General features: G+C 41.5%; 1 protein-coding gene across 1 annotated transcript; it reads left to right on the top strand.

The window, feature by feature from the left end:
- Positions 1 to 2082: 2082 nt before the first annotated feature.
- LOC135541603 (RING finger protein 207-like) lies at positions 2083 to 21235 on the top strand. The gene is made up of 16 exons (XM_064967912.1): positions 2083 to 2361; positions 2454 to 2598; positions 3615 to 3696; positions 3786 to 3865; positions 12556 to 12677; positions 13228 to 13274; positions 14052 to 14124; positions 14316 to 14384; positions 14482 to 14550; positions 14943 to 15049; positions 17118 to 17295; positions 17420 to 17605; positions 17763 to 17814; positions 17972 to 18089; positions 18193 to 18285; positions 18434 to 21235. The coding sequence occupies exons 1-16, from the start codon at positions 2083 to 2085 to the stop codon at positions 18582 to 18584; spliced, it is 1851 nt and encodes a 616-aa protein (XP_064823984.1). The 3' UTR covers positions 18585 to 21235.
- The last annotated feature ends 3870 nt before the right edge of the window (positions 21236 to 25105 follow it).

Genomic DNA, 25105 nt, shown 5'->3' with positions numbered 1-25105 from the left:
ACACTGGTTGAATCAATGTTGTTTCCAAGTAATTTCAATGAAATTACATTGAAACAATGTGGAGTAGATGTTGAATTGTCATCCGTGCACAGTGGGACAGTATGCAGCTGACATGATCAGTCATTTCAGTCCATTTCCTGAATACATCCTGAGGTCCCCTGATCAACTCCCCAACTCCCAAACAAACAGTGAAAATCATTTCTGTCCAAATCGTTCCTCTGACATTGGGTAATTTTGAAACATGTTGGATTTTATTTGTAGGGGAGAAAGGGGATGACCGCAGGTCATCAGACTGTAAAATAATCTTACAACTAGCTGTAAGATTATCACTTCTGCGGGTTCTGATAGTATCAAAGCCTACAGCTAAATCTGTCCCTGTAGATCTCTAGTGGTCCAGAGGGGCTTTGTTGCCCTGCCTGCCCAAGCCCACAACTGCTATGGTTGCTGCTTTGTTCTGTAGTTGCATTGTCCCCCCAGAACCCAAGGTCTCCTTGTGTGTTCTGTGATTACATATCTGGGATGAAACCAAACACTGGATCCCATCCGATCATGCAAGATGATAAGTTAAATAAAACATAGTTGGTATGAGTACGACTGCTATGGGATGGTTTCCCTATTTAAAATTGGCTCCATGTGGCTCTCGACCAGGCATAATTTATACCAGAGTTCCTCTCATTCTAGGTATTGAAGAGCTTGCAGGAGTGAGCAGATGGATCTATGGAGGGACCATTGTGTAGTAGGCTACTAGAGTGAAGTGTGTTCCGAGGGGAGATAACCCAGTGGGCACACTCTCTCCCTGCAGGTCCCCCTGGCCCTGTGGCCTGTGCATGGGCAATACGGAAGTGCTGTTTGTTGCTATTTTCATCAGTACTACCAACCGTCAGTGGTGGGAAAACTATCCAATTGTCATACTTGAGTAAAAGTAAAGATACATTAATAGTAAATTACTCAAGTAAAAGTTAGTCACACAGTAAAATGCTACTTGAGTAAAAGTCTAGAAGTATTTGGTTTTAAATATACCTAAGTATCAAAAGTAAATGTAATTGCTAAAAAATATACTTAAGCATAAATCATTTAAAATTCCTTATATTAAGCAAAACAAATGGCCACTTTCCCTATTTTTATTTAATTTATGGATAGCCAGGGGCACGCTCCAACTCTCTGACATCATTTACAAACGAAGCATGTGTTTAGTGAGTCCGTGAAATCAGAGGCAGTAGGATTCTCTTCTCTCCTCGCCAATGTTTATCTAGTTTGCATAGCAACAGGGTCTATTGTGTGCTACTAATAGGAGTGTAGCAAATTCCCGAGATTACATGGTTCTTGAGTGAGTGAATGGCAGTGGTGTAAAGTGCTTAAGTAAAATGACTTTTTTTGGGCATCTGTACTTTACTATTAATATTTTTGACAACTTTTACTTCACTACATTTTTAAAGAAAATGATGTACTTTTTTACTCCATACATTTTCCCTCACACCCAAAAGTACTCATTACATTTTTAATGCTTAGCTGGACAGGAAAATGATCTAATTCACACACCTATCAAGAGAACATCCCGGGTCACCCGTGTAATACTGCTTCTCTTGATAGATGTGTGAATTAGATCATTTTCCTGTCCAGCTAAGCATTAAAAATGTAATGAGTACTTTTGGGTGTGAGGGAAAATGTATGGAGTAAAATGTACATAATTTTCTTTAAGAATGTAGTGAAGTAAAAGTTGGAAAAATATTAATCGTAAAGTAAAGTACAGATGCCCCAGAAAAGTCATTTTACTTAAGCACTTTACACCACTGCCATCCACTCACTCAAGAACCATGTATCTCGGGAATTTGCTACACTGCTATTAGTAGCACACAATAGACCCTGTTGCTATGCAAACTAGATAAACATTGGCAGAGGGGGGAAGAGAATCCTACTGCCTCTGATCTGGTAGAACCAGGTCAATGTTAGAGGTTGCATACTTAAACTCTAAAATGAATTATTGTTTGACATGTTTATGACATGCCATGTGTTTTACCTGTAGTAAAAAACTACTGCCAGTACTGAATTCAGAATATGTTAGCAAAGCTTCTGCGATTAGATATGTTGCACCATCTGCTGGAGAGCCTTGGGAATGCAACTCACTACTCTTTTATGATCAGTGTAGTGAGAAATAAAAATTTGAATGAAGCACTGCATGAAACATTTTTACTGTGCTTTTGTTGCTGGATCCATCTATGTCACAGATACCCATCAGTTGTAAAAGGAATGAATGCACTCCCACCAGAGGACCGTCTGCTGAAGTTCCTAGTTGATAACTCTACTGATGACTGTGAAGAGACAGTCCAGTGTGCCAACTGTGACCAGCAGAGCAACAAACAGGTACCTCACAACATAAATAACTCTAACAAACCATGCTATAGATCTTAATAGAGAGCATTTATTATCATGGATCATATTGTGTGTGTGTGTAGGATACAGGGCCAATGTACTACTGTAACACGTGTAGCCAGCCCCTGTGTGGAGCTTGCAGGGATTCCACACACAAGGCCAAGATGTTCTCCCACCATGAGATTGTGTTCCTGGCCAAACGCACCAAAGTGTGCCACCGGATGTGCTGTGAGTACCACCTGTATTATGTTCACACTACAACAAGAGCTCAGCGGCTTCTAGCTATAATTACATTGTTATCTAATAATAACCTATGGTAACACTTTACATTAAGTTTCCCCTACTACTGTGTAACTAAAACAGTAATAACTGTTAACAACATAGATTTTACTAAGCTAACCAGGAGAAATTAAGAGACATGATAACATTAGGTATAACACTTTTAGTTACATTGCACAATGTAACAATCTTTGAGAAAGAACGGTGTACTTGCACTTTACATTAAGTTGCTTGCTCCTGGGTATGTGCATTGTAAATACATGCATATCCCTTGTAACAACAATGTAATGACAGAGTTGGTTGTTAAAGATCGTTACATTGTAAAAGGGTTCATCCTAATGTTCTCCTGCCTCCTAATTTATCCTGGTTAGTCTATTGTCTGCAAAGGTTATTACATTGTAACTGCATAGTAACTATAAAGATTATACCCTACTGGGCTACACTTTACATTCAGTTGCTTGCTCCTGGGTAGGTACATGATAACTACAAGTATATCCTATGTATATCCTACAATGTTCTTGCATTACAATTGATTCAGTATAGCCTTTGTGCCAGGTCATAACATAAAAATAAACTAATTGAAAATGGCCAGTAGTTAATGTGCCTTGTTACAATTGTTGTTACCAGGTCCTAGCCTATTTATCAACCCTGGTATTGCATGTGGATTCAATGGCAGTGGAACCTTGTAGTTACATGTACCAAGATCAGATTTTGGTTTGAGTTATTAACATGGTAATTCACAGGTGACTTTCAAATGTGTAATTACAAAACATTAGTTATATAGTGGAACATGAGAATGTGTAATAATAACATCATTAGCTACATGTAGAATAACCTTCATCAAGTGAATGTGTAATTAAGGGTTGCCTAATCTATTGACACAATTGTCAACATGTTCATGGGATGATTATTTTATTGTAAGGAAACAGTGATGTGATGGTCTAACATAATGTTTGTCTCCACAGCTCTCCACGATGAGTCCTACATCATGTTCTCCACAGAGAAGAAGTCGATGCTCTGCATCAAGTGTTTCAGAGACATGCAAGTGTGAGTGAAGCTCCTACTACAGCGACGCCACAAATTCAGACAGGAACACTGTGAGTAAAGCTAATTGATGTTTCTGCTAAATTCCACAGAGAGAGCCGGATACACTGCATTGATATTGAGACAGCATACATGCAAGGCTGTGAGATACTAGACCAGGCAGTGCTGGTAGGTGAATTGTGACTTTTGTTCTCTAGATACATTGTGTGTTATCCCAGCTAGAAAAACAAAGAGAGTTGCACACTCCATGTATAAACTCCAGGTATGTATTGGGTAAACCACCAATGTTTCGACATCACTTCTTCAGGGTGATGTCATGAATGCTTGAACCAGGTTATGTAGACAAAACAGTGCAATTAGTGCAACCAATTACAATAGTGAGGGGTGTGTCATAATTGTCAGGTTAATTCAAATTAATTTTGTGAAACTGTTAAAAGACATTAGTTTGAAGCATATTGAATATATTTGGCTATTGTTATCATTAGCATAAGATTATCATCAACATACATGATTGTTTCATTGAATTTCACATATACAGTGGGGCAAAAAAGTATTTAGTCAGCCACTAATTGTGCACGTTCTCCCACTTAAAAAGATGAGAGAGGCCTGTAATTTTCATCATAGATACATTTCAACTATGACAGAGAAAATGAGGGGGAAAAAAATCCAGAAAATCACATTGTAGCATTTTTAATACATTTATTTGCAAATTATGGTGGAAAATAAGTATTTGGTCACCTACAAACAAGCAAGATTTCTGGCTCTCACAGACCTGTAACTTCCTCTTTAAGAGGCTCCTCTGTCCTCCACTCGTTACCTGTATTAATGGCACCTGTTTGAACTTGTTATCAGTATAAAAGACACCTGTCCACAACCTCAAACAGTCACACTCCAAACTCCACTATGGCCAAGACCAAAGAGCTGTCAAAGGACACCAGAAACAAAATTGTAGACCTGCACCAGGCTGGGAAGACTGAATCTGGAATAGGTAACAGCTTGGCTTGAAGCAATCAACTGTGGGAGCAAATATTAGGAAATGGAAGACATAAAAGACCACTGATAATCTCCCTCGATCTGGGGCTCCACGCAAGATCTCACCCCGCGGGGTCAAAATGATCACAAGAACGGTGAGCAAAAATCCCAGAACCACACGGGGGGACCTAGTGAATGACCTGCAGAGAGCTGGGAGCAAAGTAACAAAGCCTACCATCAGTAACACACTACGCCGCCAAGGACTCAAATCCTGCAGTGCCAGACTTAAGTATATATAACAAGAAAATGTCATCTGCTTTACTTAATATAAGAAATTTGAAATTATTTAAACTTTTACTTTTGATACTTTAGTTTATTTTAGCAATTCCATTTATTTCCTATACTTAAGTATATTGAAATTCAAATACTTTTAGACTTTTACTCAAGTAGTATCTTACTGGCTGAGTAACTTTCTACTAAGGTATCTATACTTTACTCAAGTATCACAACTGTGTACATTTCACACCACTGCTGAAATCAAAGTCAATATTCAGACCACTAGATGTCAATGTTTTTAAACAGGATATCCAGTAGGCATTCCTCCATAGTAGTAGTAGTAGGATTTCGATATTACCTACTCTCCTTTGTAGAGCAACATGCTCAATGCCTGTGTACATTCTGAGAACTACATGTTTCTTAGAGCTTGGTGAGAGCGTGGTTGTCCTATGGTTATTTTGCATACAACCTTCCACAACTTTCTGGGAATGGTGCAGGGTAGTTGCTTGGTTTTGGAACATTCTCAGCACATTTAAGGAATTTGACAAAAAAAACATTATTTTCTTAGAATTTCATTACTTTAAAAGAACTTTTCCTAAAAGTACAAACATGGTCTTTCAATTTTGGTAATGCTCTTGGAACGTTCTCAAACTGGTTTGACATTGGGAATGTTCTCAAATTGTTCAGTTCTTCTGTGGGAATTCCAGTACTTCAGCATAATGTTTCCTACAGGTTTCCTCATGGTTCTATTCAAGCTAATGTTCTCAAATTGTTCTGAAGAAAAGTTCAAGAAAAACATCAAGAAAACTTTAGTAACATTCAGAGTTCTAAGAATGTTATTTAAAAAGAGTAACTTTCATGATTTTTTTTTTTTACATCGAAAACCAGATGTTTTAAGATTAGTTATTAGAAACACGTCAATTCTGGTCTTAATTTTGACAGTTTGTATATATTTATTTGGTCTATTAGTAGTAAAGCTAGCTGTTTTTGCCCCTATAGTGGTTCAACTCTACCATTGAAATCGTGATGCAGAGGCACCTTGAGAAGGTACCTCTACGTTATCTCAAGAGAGGGCTTCTGTATGAAATCCGCTCCCTTCTAGATGTACTGGGTAGTACCACCTCAAGGCTTACTAAAAAAGCAGGTGACAGCGCGCCTTATTTGGCAATGGTATTGGTACTCTCAGTGGAGTTTGCCAATATATTTTGCATGATGCTTCCTTGACCTGACTACTGACATTACACAAAATTCAAAAGGCAGTAAGACACGTTTACATTTTTGACAATTTTTGCTTATCTTTTCATACACATCTATGTGCTTTTACAAAGAAAAACAAAACATGTAGGCTATCAGAATTCTATGTTTATATTCATAGCTACATCGATCAAAACAAGAAATAGAGGACAATGGTATTCTTGTCAATTATTTGTATATTTTCACTACCATGTCTGATTGGTGGCGTAGTCTGCTAAAACAGTTGGCTCATATTTAGTCGTTATGAGTTCTAATCCCACATGGAGCAGTTGTCTTTTTTTAATTTTAAATAATGTAATTTACAATATTCATCCCATGCCCACACACTTCTAATTCTGAAAAGTGAAAGCATACCTGTGAGAGGGGTCGCCCTGGTACTATAGTAGTTGTAGGTTTTTATGCAGTTCCCAAGACCAGTCTGTGAGTTACTTTGACAACTGGAAAAATAGTTATTTCGTAAATGAGGGTTGGATTGAATTGAGCCCCTAATCCTTCATTTGCAAGGTGATGATTGCACTTTTCTTCCCAACACAATACCGCAATAAATGTCAGCCCACATTTTTTTTTAAAGAATTTGCCCCCATGGGGTATTCAAATTTACACCGCAAGTGGCAATAGATGTCAGAAACTCGGCGTTGTGCCACTGTGAGCTAACTGTCCAGAGCCGTATTTGTATGCAATGCACATAATTGTATTTTCAGAGCGTAACAGTGGACTTTTGGTAAGTATGCTTTAGTGATAAAGTGTTGGAATCAGGTACAACAAGGTTTACCCACCCCCAAAATGAATATTTATAAGCAATTTCCCCCACCCACAACTTCTCACCAGAATGCATTTTTTATTTTATTTAAAGGTATTGGGCAAAGGCTGAAATTAGGGGTGAGAGTTACTCTTTAAAAACATACATTCCATTCTGAGAACGTGAAGAGAATGTTCCATAAAAACAATCTTAAGTGTTTCATGTGTGTTGGCCGCAGTCATTAATTGACCACACCTGATCTTAATGAGTGCTTGTTTCCTTTGAAATTGGGTCTATTTGGATAGACTGAAATGAACAGCTGTGGTAAAAAATACAGTATGCTAGTACCATTCTGGTGGCACTTTGGACTAATTCAATGGATAGAGAATAGAAGATTATATGTTCGAAGCTCATTGATCCCATGTCAAAATAAAATGTGTTTGCATGATTAATGCCAAAGGAAATTATATTCCATATGTTCAAACAAGTTAACTGAAAGTAAGTTAGCAATGTTATTGAATGTCTTATTGAAAGTTTTAAGAAAATTATTCAAAAACCTTGAAATAACCTATAATTTCCGTTCTCAGTGTTAATAAAACCTCTCATGAAAACCTTCAAGGAACCAGAGTAAAATGTTCTCACAACCTCCCTGCAACCTACAAATAAATGTTACTAGAACATGCAAAATTGTAACTACTATAGTATGTCAGGAATCATATTGCTTTGTTCCCATAACCAGTGTAAAACCAAAAAGATACATTCCCACAACTTCCAAGGACAAATGTGCGCTAGCTGGGATTACATTGATATGTCACAGTCACTACCTCTGAAAATCACAGTTTTCCACTGTAAGGGAGAAATTGAGCCATTTTTTACATTCAGCATCAGTATTATTTCTAACAAAGATACACTACATGACCAAAAGGATGTGGACACCTGCTCGTCGAACATCTCATTCCAAAATCATGGGCAGTAATATGGAGTTGGTCCACCCTTTGCTGCTATAACTGCCTCCACTCTTCTAGGAAGGCTTCCACTAAATGTTGGAACATTCCTGCGGGGACTTGCTTCCATTCAGCCACAAGAGTATTAGTGAGGTCGGGCACGGATGTTGGACACTGATGTTGGGCGATTAGGCCTGGCTCATAGTCTACCTTACATTCACCCCAAAGGTGTTTGATGCGATTGAGGTCAGGGCTCTGTGCAGGCCAGTCAAGTTCTTCCACATCAACTTCGACAAACCATCTCTGTATGGACCTCGCTTTGTGCATAGGGGCATTGTCATTCTGAAACAGGAAAGGGCCTTCCCCAAACTTTTGCCGCAAAGTTGGAAGCAGTGAATAGCCTAGAATGCCATTGTATGCTCTAGTGTTAAGATTTCCCTTCACTGGAACTCAGGCGCCTAGCCCAAACCATGAAAAACAGTCCCAGACTATTATTCTTCCTCCACCAAACTTTACAGTTGGCACTGTGCATTAGGGCAGGTAGCGTTTCTCCTGGCATCCGCCAAACCCAGATTAGCAGGGCAGAAATCTGACGAACTGACTTGTTGGAAAGGCGGCATCCTATGACGATGGCCACGTTGGTATTTTCTTAGGATCCCCATTAGCTGTTGCAAAAGCAGCAGCTACTCTTCCTGGGGTCCACACAAAACATGAAACATAATACAGAATGACATAATACAGAACATCATTAGATAACAACAGCTCAAGGACAGAACTAAATACATTTTTAAAAAGGCACACGTAGCCTACATATCAATGTATACACACAAACTATCCAGGTCAACTAAGGAAGAGGCGTTGTGCTGCGATGTGTTGCTTTATCTGTTTTTTGAAACCAAGTTTACTGTTTATTTTAGCAATATGAGATGGAAGAAAGTTTCATGCAATAAGGGCTCTATATAATACTGTACATTTTCTTGATTTATTCTGGATTTGGGGACTATGAAAAGACCCCTGGTGGCATGTCTGGTGGGATAAGTGTGTGTCAGAGCTGTGTGTAAGTTGACTATGCAAACGATTTGGGATTTCCAACACATTAATATTTCTTATAAAAAGAAGAAGTGATGCAGTCAGTCTCTCCTCAACTCTTAGCCAAGAGAGACTGGCATGCATAGTATTTATATCAGCTTTATATCAGATTACAATTAAGAGCAAAATGTGCCGCTCTGTTCTGGGCCAGCTGCAGCTTATTAACTAGGTCTTTCCTTGCCGCACTGAACCACATGACTGGACAATAATCAAGATTAGACTAAACGAGAGCCTGCAGAACTTTTTTGGAGTGTGATATCAAAAAAGCAGAGCATCTCTTTATTACCATCTTTGCAACCATTGAATCTATATTTTTTGACCGTGACAGTTTACAATGTAAGGTAACGCCAAGTAATTTAGTCTCCTCAACTTGTTCAACAGCCACACCATTCATTACCAGATTCAGCTGAGGTCTAGCACTTAAGGAATGATTTGTTCCAAATACAATGCTCTTAGTTTTAGAGATATTCAGGACCAGTTTATTAGTGGCCACCCATTCCAAAACAGACTGCAACACTTTGTTAAGGGTTTCAGTGTCTTCATTAGTTGTGGTTGCTGATGCGTATATGGTTGAATCATCAGCATATATGGACAAACATGCTTTGTTTAATGCCAGTGGCAGGTCATTGGTAAAAATAGAAAAGAGTAGAGGGCCTAGAAAGCTGCCCTGCGGTACACCACACTTTACATGTTTGACATTAGAGAAGCTTCCATTAAAGAAAACCCTTTGAGTTATATTAGATAGACAGCTCGGAATCCACAATATGGCAGCGGTTGAAAGTCATAGCACTTAAGTTTTTTCAACAACAGGTTATGGTCAATGATATCAAAGGCTGCACTGAAATCTAACAGTACAGCTCCCATAATCTTCTTATTATCAATTCCTTTAACCAATCATCAGTCATTTGTGTCAGTGCAGTACATGTTGAGTGCCCTTCTCTATAAGCATGCTGAAAGTCTGTTGTTAATTTGTTTACAGAATAATATCATTGTATTTGGTCAAACACAATTTTTTCCAAACAGTTTGCTAAGAGCTGGCAGCAAGCTTATAGGTTTGCTGTTAGAACCAGTAAAGGCCGCTTTACCACTGTTGGGTAGCGGAATTACTTTGGCTTCCGTCCAGACCTGAGGACAAAGACTTTCCTTAATGCTCAGATTAAAAATATGACAGATAGGAATGGCTATAGAGTCAGCCACCATCCTCAGTAGCTTTCCATCTAAATTGTCAATGCCAGGAGGTTTGTCATTGTTGATCGTTAACAATAATTTTCCCACCTCTCCCACACTAACTTTACAAAATTCATACATGCACTGCTTTTCTTTCATTAATAGTTTTTTATGCATGAATACAATTGCTCACTGTTTGTCGTGGTCATTTCTTGCCTAAGTTTGCCCACTTTTCCAATTAAATAATCCTTTAAAAAATTGCAACATCAAATGTTTTTGTCATGAATAAGCAATCTGATTGGATGAAAGATGGAGTTGAATTTGTCTTTCTGCCCATAATTTTATTTACTCAAGTTTTTTTCATCATTGTTTATATCATTGATCTTACCTTCATAATAAAATGTCTTCTTCTTTTTGTTGAGTTTAGTCACATTTTGCAGTAAGTCAGCCAGTCAGATGTGCAGCCAGACGTATTAGTCACTCCTTTTGCCCCATCTCTTTCAACCAAACAGTTTTTCAATTCCTCATCAATCCATGGAGCCTTAACAGTTCTAACAGTCAGTTTCTTAACAGGTGCATGTTTATCAATAATTGGAAGAAGCAATTTCATAATTTCATCAAGTGCAGCGTCTGGATGCTCCTCAAAGGGGGGGGGGGAGTCAAAATCAAAAGTAAAACTCTGTGTCTGGTGCTTTAAGTACTGCAGTGCATCTCCTCCTCATGGACTGCACCAGATTTGCCAGTTCTTGCTGTGAGATGTTACCCCACTCTTCCACCAAGGCACCTGCAAGTTCCCAGACATTTCTGGGGGGGAATGGCCCTAGCCCTCTAGTCCCAGGAACACTGACATTCCTGTCTTGTAGGAAATCACGCACAGAACAAGCAGAATGGCTGGTGGCATTGCCATGCTGGAGGGTCATGTCAGGATGAGCTTGCAGGAAGGGTACCACATGAGGGAGGAGGATGTCTTCCCTTTAATGCACAGCGTTGAGATTGCCTGCAATGACAACAAGCTCAGTCTGATGATGCTGTGACACATCGCCCCAGACCATGACGGACCCTCCACCTCCAAATCAATCCCGCTCCAGAGTACAGGCCTCGGTGTAATGCTCAAATGCAAATCTGACCATCAACCCTGGTGAGACAAAACCGTGACTCGTCAGTGAAGAGCATTTTTTGCCAGTCCTGTCTGTTCCAGCAATGGTGGGTTTGTGCCCATAGGTGACATTGTTGCCGGTGATGTCTGGTGAGGACCTGCCTTACAACAGGCCTACAAGCCTCAGTCCAGCCTCTCTCAGCCTATTGCGGACAGTCTGAGCATTGATGGTGTAACTCGGGCAGTTGTTGTTGCCATGCAGTACCTGTCCCTTAGGTGTGATGTTGGGATGTACCGATCCTGTGCAGGTGTTGTTACACGTGGTCTGTCACTGCGAGGGCGATCAGCTGTCGGTCCTGTCTCCCTGTCTCGCTGTCTTAGGCGTCTCACAGTACGGACATTGGAATGTATTGCCCTGGCCACATCTGCAGTCCTCATGCCTCCTTGCAGCATGCCTAAGGCACGTTCACGCAGATGAGCAGGGTCCCTGGGCATCTTTCATTTGGTGTTTTTCAGAGTTGGTAGAAAGGCTTCTTTATAGTGACCTAAGTTTTCATAACTGTGACCTTAATTGCCTACCACCTGTAAATTGTTAAGTGTCTTAAAGACCATTCCACTGGTGCATGTTCATTAATTGTTTATGGTTCATTCAACAAGCATTGGAAACAGTGTTTAAACCCTTTACAATGAAGATATGTGAAGTTATTGGATTTTTATGAATTAACTTTGAAAGACAGGGTCCCGAAAAAGGGATGTTTCTTTTTTTGCTGACATTATATTAGCCCACACAGCTACAGCATGCTAAGTTTAGGACTTCACATTGAAGCTTTTAGAGAACCCAAGTCCCCAACTGATGTATACAACCATCTTTAAATGATCTACTTTGGTTTAGATACAAGCATCATGAAACCTCATTTGACATAGTGAAAATACATTTTTTGGGGACCTAAGTTTGCTTACCACTTTTTCAATGTGGTTTCTTCCTTCACAGACTAGACTACATGAAATGATGACCTCTTCCTAAATATTTGGTCAAATTATACATTTTGTGTATGGTCACATATTAACAAGGGTGGCTCAACATACTCCACTCTCCCCTAATGCACTCACAACTCCGTGGCCTAGTATGAATCTCCCTCTGCAACTCTGTTTCCATGCTGTATTTTACTTGACATAATATAGGATGCTTATGTTGTCGATTTTGAAAAGGTACCGGGTGGGTCTTGAGTTTGAGATAAAGCATATGATCATGTGTGTAGTTTAGCTACAGGTGAGTGAGAATATATACCATGACCATGTGTGAGCCTTGCTTTCTCTGTAGGCAGTGAAGGAGCTGCAGACATCGGCCCGTGAGGCTATTATCATGCTGAGGGCCATGATAGGGGCGGTGGGCTCCAATATGGAGGAAGAGGAGAATGCAATCTGCAACATCTTCACCAGTATGCAGGTAAGGACTCTTTTCAGGACTCTACAGGACTCTTTTCAGGACTCTACAGGACTCTTTTCAGGACTCTGCAGGACTCTTTTCAGGTCACCTGAAAAAAAATATATTATGTTGTTATTGAGATTTGAATGTATTAAATAAGCATTGTGAAGTTTAACTATCTAAGTGCAACACAATAAATATGATTCCACATTTGAATGAATATGTGATATGCCCTTCACATGGAATATATAACCTTGAAGATGCTATGATGGTGCCTCACCACTGGGTGACTCTCTTGCTCTTTTTGTTAAAAGATTGCAAGGGTCTTCAGCTCTCAACAAAAACTCCATGAATGGACCAAACCCATACTGGTACAATTACAAGACAATGTGTACCACAAAATTACATTTTAGAGGAAATGAATCAGAAGTTAAATCCTCAGACAGTTATTTTCAAAAATGGAGGGTGGCAAACAAGGCCAACAGTCTTTTTCACAGTAGACCGACTACTAGCAGACGTTTTCATATCCATTTTCCTTGTGGTTAACTTTTTCTCTGCTCTCATCTGACAGGAAAGACTGGCTGAGAGGAAGAAAATTCTGTTGCGAGCGGCTCAAAGGTACTGCATTACTTTGCTATGAAACTGTTGCTTTGATAACATAACTATGGATAGACAATCTGATTGGCATGGATTGTATTTAGCGATTTTCCCTAGGTCTCAATGTGCTTTGCATTGTACAGTTTGTACATAGTTAGCAAATCTCATTTACCAATACGAATGTATTGCAGCGATTATATGTTACACCCTGGTGTAGGCTAGTTTCTATTTGGCCCCATGAGATAGACTTCACAGTAAACAATTCAAACAAGAATGACTAGGCAAACATAGTAAGGACTGCTTCAACACAACTACTCATCGTTCCATGTCCACAGCTGCAGTTCATGGTTACATTTAATCAATGAAAATGTGTAGATAACCTCTGGTATTGATATTTACTCTCTGGTAGCAGTCCATCACAACCAGTGGAGCAGGAAGCTAGATCCTGGGGGCCACTGGACTGCAGCATTACTGCCTCTGAAGTCTGTATAGTAGAGAGTGTATCAGGTTGCATTGTGTAAAGATCTTCATTGAGATTTTTGGGCTCCATGTCCACCATCTTTCTCGGCTCGCTACCTGGAAGCGGCCCAGTGACTGTCTGGATTCCCAGAAGGGAGTTAAAAGCTATTTATGGCAGGCTGTGTGTTTCCGTTTCAGTGTCTGTCAGTGTGTATGTGTTTGTTACGGAGAGCAGAACATAGATAAGGACCTGGATACATGAAGTATTTGTTTCTGTATTGCATAACCCTCTGCATCGAGGGGATAAACGTGTAGTGGAAATGTTGTGTGTGTTTGTAGCCAACATGAAGAAAAGGAGAAGGCGCTAAAGGAGCAGCTCTCACACCTTGCTGCCCTCCTGCCAACCCTGCAGGTCAGATCATCATATCTCTATATCCCCAGGCCTGTAATTAACAGTGTAGGCCAATAACCAGTTGTTACCTAGTTGATACCCATAAATACATTTGACAGTGGTATAGTTTGGCCATTATTACCTGAACAGTTTATTATTCACAAGCCCTCCAGTGTGGTTGACCTCTGACCCTCTCTGATGCCCTCTCCAAGGTTCACCTGGTCACCTGCTCAGCCTTTCTCAGCTCAGCCAACAAGTTTGAGTTTCTGGACATGGGATATGTGAGTACTGGCACTTTATATTCTGAAGAGAATCAAAGATAGAATGGCTAAATTAACCAGAGGTTTGCATCAAACATCGTGGCTCTTTCCTCCACAGCAACTAATGGAAAGGCTGAGGAGGATTGTGAAGCTCCCTCATCAACTGCGACCAGTGCAAAGCAGCAAAGTGAGTGTGGCTTGTCTACTCTGTTCTTAAAAGACAATGTGACTTCAATCCACACTGCCCTTACAAAACAATATTGCTGTTTTGAAACTGCAAAGTGCAGTAACTGCAGTCGACTGTGATATTTTGGATGCAGCAATTGCAGAATAACTGCAGTGTACTGCAGTTTAACTGCACTGTAACTGCAGTTATACTGCAGTAAAAAAACTGAGTTATTTTGGACGCAGTATTTGTAACATACTGCAGTTATACTGCACACTGACTGAAATCTTTTTTTGTAAGGGTGTCATGTAAAATGTGCATTTAATACTATACACACAGTAAATGTGTTGTCTCTTCCTTCAAAGAAAAGTGCTAGCCAAGCTCTGACCCAGATGATCTCTCTCTCCACTCAGATTAACACAGGCTACAGGGTTGAGTTTGCTCGCTGTCTGGAGCCCCTCCTGCTGCTGGGACAGCGCCGCCCAGCCTCCATTACCGGAGTAACTAGTATTGCAGCCCTGTGAGTCTGCTTGGCCTTTAACTCTTGTTCAAAAATATTCTTCCCTAATCTCTGTCTTTCAGTGTACAAGTGGGGCTTTTTAACGAGACCAAATCTCTGGACCCAAATGTTTGCACATATAAAATATGAGATGATCTCCTTGAAACATGAGATATAATATAAACAATTCTTGGAAGCACAACTGGCAGATGATGATAACCACAGAGAGAGGGAAGGAGACTCCATTATGAGCCCCACTATGTCACTTATCCTGTCTGCCTGTAAGCTCTGGGCACAGACATGTTTAGGCTACGTAACTCACCTTTTTGGTGGCGGTCTTCCTGTTATAGCGGGCGCTAGTTCCGTCCTTTCCGTGCCAGAAATACGGGTGATAACAGTGGGCTGGGCGAGAGTGACCAGCGCAAAGCCAGGGTTCCAGGAAACAGCTTTTTCCAGCAAGGCTCTGTGTCTGTCTGGATATCACAACACAGTCTGGATCCCAAGCAAACCTTGACACACATGACAGTATGTCTCTCAATACACACATACTGGGGTGTCAATGTATTTGGCTAAAGTATAAGATGCAGTGAGGATGACTGGACCCATATTCAAAGACTGAGCTTACACTGAGTTTAGCTGTTACCAGAGTTTTAACAGAATCAAAATGTCCCTTCCAGAGCCTTGGTTCCTAGTTGGTGCAAGCTATAGTTGTAGGTATTTGACACAGACATAGAGATTCATTTGTTTTCAAAATGGACCCATTTGTTCTCACAAACTCATTCAGATGCAGACTCTGTCCCTGTCCATGTAGACACAAGGGACGCACGCTCCCTGACCAATTTTCCACATCAATCACTCCCAACTGTTCACAGGTCTGTAACTCCCCCTTTTCCCAAACCCCCAACATACTGACAGTCCTCCCTCCCAACCAGTGCCCCCTCCATGTAGGATACGGAGTGGGTGGGGAAGGCACTGAGCAGGCTGGCACTATTTTTATCAGAATTTCACAGAACTCTCCAGGATTCATCTGGTAGCTAGGCACACAGGAGTGGCGGGGCCAATTTGTTCCATGCCACTGATGTCACTGCTTTTGCCAATGTCTTAAATTGGTATCAGTGGTGGGGGCAGCAAGTGGATGCTCAGAGGACTAAATGCGTATGGCAGGGTGAGAAAGAGACACTCACAGCAAACAATCAGAGACTCACTCTCGGGATAGTTCTACTGCTGTATCAGGGCATGTGCCAAGCAAGAAATCAGGACTGAAAGCATTCCAGGGCTCAGGTAAGCTACATGTCTTCCCCAGTTGTGTGCTGATAAACTTTTCCGTAATTATAGAATATCTGTCTTTACCAACTGGCTAATGATATTTCCACCTGTTATATATTCCAGAGTTTATTCCGTGTTTCATTGGTATGATACATAGCCCTCCCTCATTCGTGGACAATTGTAAACTATGACAAATGTTTGGTTAAAATTGTAATATTAAGTGTGTTAAAGTGGTCTACAGTATTACATGAATAGCTATCTATTACTCCAGTGGTAGTGGTGGTGGTAAGGAGTGAGGAAAAGCCAGGTCAGGGCCCGTCTGTCTGTCTGTCCTGGTTATCTCTTTGTCTTAAAGCTCACTGGAGACGGGAGAATTTTATGTTTCCAGTTCAGCCGGGTCTCAAAAGCACAGTCTACAATATTTAGCATTTCCATTTGTTGCAAATACAGTATATGAAGCAATGGTTCTATTGTTCAAAATGTTATAGCAAAGTAATTTTCTGAACTGGAACTCGGGCAAGCAAATGTTTTACATTGTTAGTTGTAAACATGGTCTTCAGAATGCCATTATTGGAATAGCCTGTGTTGAGTTATGGTTTTGAGGTGCACGCTTCAACTATGAATCACTCTCTCTGGAACATTGGCAGTGAGAACTCCTGAATACAATATTGAACATGAGGGACAGTATATTTATATAAAATGGGATAGATAGGCTGTAAAACGTACTCTCTGATATATATTTAGAGCCTTAAATAAATAACTGTTACTTAGGACGCGGCTTCCCGATGAATGATGCCCTGTGGTTTTATCTCCCCTCCCTCAGGCTCCATTCCCCCTTCTCCATGTCGTGCCGCTCCCCGTCCCTCAGTGACATGCCCCTGGGCTCGACCACGGGGAGAAAGTCTACCTCCCACCGCTACATCTGCACCAAGGTCCTCCTGGCAGAGGGGGGCGACACACCCTTTACTGAGCACTGCCGCAACTATGAGAACAGTTACAGGGTGAGTGACATGACCACAATGACAACAACTACGGGTAGAGGGACTTGGCCACTTCACTTGTGATAGGGTGTCTGTGACAGTGTTGGTGCGTGCGTGCATACATTCATCTGTGTGTTTGACTCAGACCCTCCAGACTGAGATCCAGAACATGAAGGACCAGGTACAGGAGCTACACAGGGACCTGACCAAACACCACTCCCTCATCAACACAGACACCATGGGGGAGATCCTGGACCGCTCCCTGCACATCGACGGACAGATCTCCTCCCAGTACTCCTCTGTGGAGACCATGAGGGCTCTGTTTGAAGAGGTACATCCACAGGCCCCATATCGAACAGCAGCAATATGTTTAGGAGGTCAAGCAGCTTATAGATCCTTTAATATATCCTATGTTTTGTGCACATGAATGACTTGGCCTTGTGAATGATTTGGCCTTATTAAAGGAAGTAAACCATATTTCCCTTTAGATTTGGGAGGATACCTTTCAGAGGGTCACTAATGAGCAGGAGATCTATGAAGGTAAGGTTTACCCATTAACTAAACATCAATCTGTTGTATGTACTGTATGTACATTTGGACTTGGTAACATGCATCATGATCTAATCCCATTTTTGGATGTGATACATGTGCTTTGTTCTGTACTTTGACATGGCATTTGTGTTCGACCACATTCTAGCACAGCTCCACGACCTGCAGCAGCTGAAGCAGGAGAACTTGTACCTGACCACCATCGCCCGACAGATTGGACCATACATCCTGTCTATCGCCAAGGTTAAAGAGCGCCTAGAACCAAGGTAATAATGATATACGGTTCCCTTACAAACTACAACTCCATCGATACAAAATACAGAAATTCTATGTCAAATATATAATTAAGTAAAATACTGGTCAAACCAGATTTCAGGAGCCCAAAGAGCTTCATGATGACCGCACAGAAACCATGCTGAAAATCTACGAGGACACCTCTATGGCCATGGACGCACAACACAGGTAACTCACAACACATAACCGTGGTTAGTCTGTATACTACAGATAATATAAATAATGACTGGAAACTGGGACAGATTCCATTTTATAATCATGAAGGTGTTGAATGCACTATCCGAGCTATGTACCCTCTCTTTGTTTTCCTTGGCAGTGAAGACCACACCTGTCCCACTGACAGTGACTGGGAAAAGAACATGGACAACCGCTCCCTTATCATACAGTCTGATGAGGCTTCCATCAAGACCAATGACTACCATTGGCCAGGAAGGCAGACAGCCAATTACAATGAGATGCCATTATAAAGCAGAATGTTACACTTTCCCCTCCCCCCTGTTTCCTGTGTGGCCTCCAGCTCAACACAACAGGACAGGGACAGCATGTGACATTATCCTCTGTTCAGATAGTCGCTCCTGACATTTCATGGTGACATTTCTTGGCAGGGAGGTGTTGTCATCAGCTCAGAGGTGAGTCCTTAGACAAACAGGTCTCAGAGGACTCCACTGACACTCACTGGACTCAATGACTAACAAACTGGAGTCAATGGACTCACTGAGAGGGCGGTGAATCCCCTCCAATCTCACTTGTCAATGTGAAAAGATCAATCTGATGGACCAGTAGAACACCTCATTATGGACTGAATGGATGGAGGATCTGGAGTTTTATGCTGAGGAAGTGACTGTGACTACCATGTCTCAATCAACAATGCATGGTTTTAGACCTGCAATAACATACAGAGGGAGAGTGCTTCCTCAGTTGATATTTCTAAAATGGTCTTATGTTGTTATGCTGTGTTGTCCTGAAAGGGCTATTCGTTTGATTGTATGGTTCTAAAACCAACGGTTGTATTTGTATCATATGATCACTAGTTATATACAGCACATATTGGAATGTATCTGGTGATGTATGGCTTGTTGGTCCTCATCCTCAGGTCATAGATAGTGTTGGTGTGACCTCAGTAAATACAACATTCGAATGTAATTGATGCACAGCATTAATCATGGAGAAACTGGGTGAGTATTGTCAGTGTGGTTTCCTTAAATTACCCAAGAATATGCAGTAAATTGGTGAAGCCGAGCTTATGTGAGGGAAGCAATGGCAAAAATGTTGCGTCAGGCGCTGCTCCAGAATCTCCCATGTGTTCAATTAGGTTGAGAGTTGGTGACTGAGACAGCCATGGCATATGCTTTACATCGTTGTCATCCCCATCAAACCATTCAGTGACCACTCGTGCCCTGTGGATGGAGGAATTGTCATCCTATGGGGGCATAGCCATGGTAACCGCAATACCCCATAATGACAAATGCGAAAAACAGTTTTTAGAAATGTTTGCAAATGTATAAAAAACAGAAATACCATATTTAGATAAGTATTCAGACCCCTTGCTATGAGTCTCAAAATTGAGCTCCTGTTTCCATTGATCATCCTTGAGATATTTCTACAACTTGATTGGAGTCCACGTGTGTTAATTTAAATTGATTGGAGACGATTTGGAAAGGCACACACCTGTCTATATAAAGGTCCCACAGTTGACAGTGCATGTCAGAGCAAAAACCAAGCCATGAGGTTGAAGGAATTGCACATAGAGCTCTGAGACAGGATTGTGTCGAGGCACAGATCTGGGGAAGGGTACAAAAAAACATTTCTGCGGCACTGAAGGTTCCCAAGAACACAGTGGCCTCCATTATTCTTAAATGGAAAACGTTTGGAAACCAGCAAGACTTCCTAGAGCTGGCCGCCCGGACAAACTGAGCAATCGGGGAAAAAGGGCCTTCCTCTGTTGGGATGAGAGAACCTTCCAGAAGGACAACCATCTCTGCAGCACTCCACCAATCAGGCCTTTATGGTAGAGTGGCCATACAGAAGCCACTCCTCACTAAAGGCACATAACAGCCCACTTGGAGTTTGCCAAAAGGAACCTAAAGACTTTCAGACCATGAGAAACAAGATTCTCTGGTCTGATGAAACCAAGCTTGAACTCGTTGGCCTGAATGCCAAGCATCTCGTCTGGAGGAACCCTGGCACCATCCCTACGGTGAAGCATGGTGGTGGCAGCATCATGCTGTGGGGGTGTTTTTCAGCGTCAGGGACTGGAAGACTAGTCAGGATCGAGGCAAAGATGAATGGAGCAAATAACAGAGATTCTTGATGAAAACCTGCTCCAAAGCGCTCAGGCCCTCAGACTGGGGTGAAGGTTCACCTTGCAACAGGACAACGACCCTAAGCACACAGCCAAGACAACGCAGGAGTGGTTTCGGGACAAGTCTCCGAATGTCCGTGAGGGGCCCAGCCAGACCCCAGACTTGAGCCTGATCGAACATCTCTGGAGAGACCTGAAAATAGCTGTGCAGCAATGCTCCCCATCCAATCTGACAGAGCTTAAGAGGATCTGCAGAAAAGAATGGGAGGAACCTCCCAAATACAGGTGTTCCAAGTCTGTAGCGTCATACCCAAGAAGACTCCAGGCTGTAATTGCTGCCAAAGTTACTGAATACTTATGTAAATGTGATATGTTTTTTATTATTTAATAAATTAGCAAACTTTTCTGAAACTGTTTTTACTACGTCATTATGGGGTAATGTGTGCAGATTGATGAGGATTTAAAAAAAATCTATTTTAGAATAAGGCTGTTACCTAACAAAATGTAGAAAACGCCAAGGTGTCTGAATACTTTCCGAAGGCACTGTATGTGGAAGTATCTGCTGTCAATATACTTTGAATCGCTCATTAAGTGTTTTCATTATTGTGTCAGTTACCTATAAATATTTATCTGGTGTAAACACTATTCCTTATTTGTCTTTTCCCATTTTCTTGTATGTTTCTTTTTTTGTTTGTCTGTTGAAGACATGTCCAAACAAAAACGTATTCCCATATTATAAGAAAGTCGTTGCTTCACCAGTAATTAATATCCCCTTTGTATTGTGGATTGAAGCAGGAATGACCTCTATGCAGGAAAACCAGGCCTACATACAGATGGATGATGTAGAGCAGAGGGTGAAGGTTATTTGCGTTACAGTATGTGATTTTAGGTCTGTTCAGCCCCGCTGCTTCTCAGAAAATATTCAGGTCAGGCTGAACCTACAGAACAGGGCTGTCTCTCCTCTGCAGAGGAGTCAGGGGTGCACACTCATTAAAAACACATTTGTGACAGCAGAGTAAAGACTGAGTTTGCTGCTCTGGCCATCCACTGCCTCCCCGTGGTCTTATATCATCTCATTGAACATCTAAACCTTGTTTCATCCCCTGTCCACTATAGAGGATATTGATGACCTGTGACTGATCCCAGCCAGGTGTTGAACAGTAATTGGAATCAATGCTGATCCCCTTATCACCACAGTGACAGGTGCTGGGGCAGCCATAGAAAAATGTCAGAGGGCAATAGAGTAGTCCCATGGGATTGTGGATCCTCAAGGAAAAAACACATCTCACTAGCACCAACCGAACCTCTTCACATACGCACACGTGCGCACGCACAAACTAGCACACAGGCTCACTGACAATGTCAATGCAAGTCAATTTCCTTCACTATTCACTGTCTCTGAGCTGTATAATTGAAGGCTGTCTTTCAGCCTAGGGTTTCTAATCTGATCCCTGTCTCTCTGAAGGTCACACTGTCCTCGGTATCCACGGCTACAACAGGGAGCTCAGATGCTGATGGAACAGAGTGACAAGAACACATTGACCAGTCCACACAGGAGAACCACACACCCACTGGATTCACTGAAACTAGGGCAGTTACACACACAGTATGGGTCACACACACACACACATACACACACACACCAGCTGGAGTGATAGGTCTTTTTCCAGCTCCCGCCGTTAACATGCGTCATTCGTCCTGATCTTGACCTGATATTTTAAGTGTAAACAGACAAGATCACAATGCGTCCTTTAATCGACTACACTTGTATAAAAATGTGGGCACAATTAGAATGTGTTCAAGATCAGGTCAAAGACTGCCTGTTAGAACCAGGTATAAACAGTCTAGGTAATTTGTAAAGTGACTACACATAGATAATAAACAGCCAGTAGCAGCAGTCTAAAAACAAAGAGGGGAGGGGGGTTGTCTCACCTTGCTACTTTAAGATGAATGCACTAACTGTAAATCGCTCTAGATAAGTGTCTGCTAAATTACTCAAATGCAAATGTAAAATGTAATCACACTCCTGTGGAGACAAGATAAAGACAATGTACAGTAGCAGTGTGGTAGCCTCTCAAAGCCGCCTGATCCCGAGAGCTTACATTAATGTTGCTCAGTCTGGTACAGCTCCAGATAATACACTGGAACCATGGCCTTTTCTTGATTTCCTTCTGTAACAGTATAACTTTAGTCCGTCCCCTCGCCCATACCCGGGCTCGAACCAGGGGCCCTCTGAACACATCAACAACTGACACCCACGAAGCATAGTTACCCATCGCTCCACAAAAGCCGTGGCCCTTGCAGAGCAAGGGGAACAACTACTTCAAGGTGTCAGAGCAAGTGAAGTCACCGATTGAAACGCTATTAGCGCGCACCACCGCGAACTAGCTAGCCATTTCACATCCGTTACACTTCTATCTGCCTTTGAGTGTCGCAGTATGGAAGGAAGTAGGAGAAAACAGGGAACTGTTGACCCTTCCTATCAATGACCTCGCATAGTGGTAAATACTGTATGTCTTGTATGTGAGGCTGACAAGGTGTGCAAAGTGAGAAATGTTCTATAGGGAACAGCCTTACTGTCATTCCTTCTTCTTTTACACAGAAACCTTGCAAAATTCCAAAGTAATGGTAAAACAAACAAAGGAGAAATTGCCTGTTCCACTTATGTATGCGCACGGTCTTTGTTCCATATAATATAACAATAAAACCCAAATCCCTGCAAAATCCTTCACCATTGGATGTCATTTTGAATTTGGTGATCAGTCCAATACTGATGAGGCATTTCTTACAATGCTAAAAATCCATACTCTTATGGCTTCGGAATTCACTCACAGAAAACTTCTGGAGGATCGTTGCTAACGCAATGAAAGACCTGACAAACAGAGCTCTTTTTATTGCTCAGAACAAATGCAGTCACTGTGTCCTTGACTGGGAGGGATCACAGGTGTGTGTGTCAGAGGATGTGTCAACCCAGTAGCACACCATGCAGGACTCAGGAGACAAAGCCCAGCAGTCCCTGTATTAATCATCAGCTGGTTGGGGCTGACAGCCCCTGCTCTACTCCACCTCCTCTTCCCCTTCCTCCTCCTCTAGCCTCCGTTCTCGTTAGGAGCTCAGCAGGAATGAATCATTAACAGATCAGTTACTCGTTAATTAAGACCTCTCCCAGATGCTCTCACAGGGGGAGAGAGAAAATAAAGGGAGAGAGAGAGGAAGGAGAAAGGCACTCAACACTGAAGCCAGCATGTGGTGTGATATGGGTATTTCAGAGATGAGGAGCGATCATATAATTCCTATAGAGGCACTTCTTCCTCAGAGATGCAGTGGAAGCTACATGAACAAAAATAAGGCTTATGCAGCCTTATCCAACCTGATGACAATGAACCACACAAGGGTTAACACACAGCGGGTACCAGGTACTTTCAATTCCAGGAGGCATAGATTATCACTCCAACTACATCGGGTTCATACAGGAGAGGTGGTAGACTATCAAGCAACACTACTGATGTGTGATGATCACAGCCAATTTTAAGTCACATGCTGTTTCTCTTCTCCCATGTGAAAAGTGCACTGGTGCGGCACTTCACACAAGTGTCAAGAGAAGAACTGCATACCAGAGTGATTTCTCCCCTAATAGCCAAATCCTGAATTCTTCTTAAGATTCCTTAGATTTTCTGTTCAAATTTACTTTCACAATGTATAACATCTAATACCTACAAGATAAATACAGTTGAGTGTGAAAAGGGCAGGGCTGTTAACCAATGTAGACCTGTGTCCTGTCCAGTCTATTCTGATAAATCGAAGCAGTGGTGGGGCTGTGGATCCGTCGCTCCTGACAGGGAATATCAGGGCCAAGGTTAACAGAGACATGTCTGAGAGGAGAGAGACAGAAACAAAGAGAAGTGAAGAAGAAATAGAGAGGGAGAGGGAGAAGTGAAAAGGAAGGAGCATGGTAGGAACATCATTAGGGAGATGGTACCGCCTGTTTTGGGGGTGGGGTACCTTAATAAAAACGACTTCATACGGCACTATAAAATGTTCAAGAAGAGTTCAAGTGGGTTCTATTATAATGCCTGTCAGACAGGCTCTCTGATAAAGAGACAATGAAAACAATTTAGCCAACGGTAGGCATGTTGTGTTGTGCACTGTGAAAGAAACAGTGATCTGTGCTGTTCTGGCTATGTCATATATAGAGGCAAGTGTAAAACATCCATTGTTTGAGCTACAAAATTGTTTAAATTGTCTAGTGTTTTCATAAAGAAGTGCAAGGGGTATAGCATTTGCAAGGAGCTTAGCAATACTTTTTTTAAAGTACATTTTGCATGCAATTCTGTCTACCCTGGATAATTCAATTAAACACTCCATGAGCAATGTAAATGATATGTTAGGTGTCTTGTTTTATTAACTTGTAGATAGAATTTCAAGGTGGTGAATGTTTGGTATTCACCCATGTTACTCAAATCAATGTGGCTGACAACTCAGATCAATAAAGAGTTTGTTTGATCAAGAGAACAACTCAACACTGCTGGGACATACAATGACTGTGAGGGAATGTATGTGTAAGACTAAGAGTTGTGTTCTTTGACAAAGGCTTAAGTGCATTTACATTTGAAAGACAATTATTTATTTCAGCTTTTATTTCTTTCATCACATTCCCAGTGGGTCAGAAGTTTACATACACTCAAT

Source organism: Oncorhynchus masou, chromosome 6, assembly GCF_036934945.1.
Source record: "Oncorhynchus masou masou isolate Uvic2021 chromosome 6, UVic_Omas_1.1, whole genome shotgun sequence".
Lineage (NCBI taxonomy): Eukaryota > Metazoa > Chordata > Actinopteri > Salmoniformes > Salmonidae > Oncorhynchus > Oncorhynchus masou.
The sequence above is the reverse complement of the archived record's forward strand: the minus strand, read 5'-3'. Positions and strand labels throughout refer to the sequence as shown.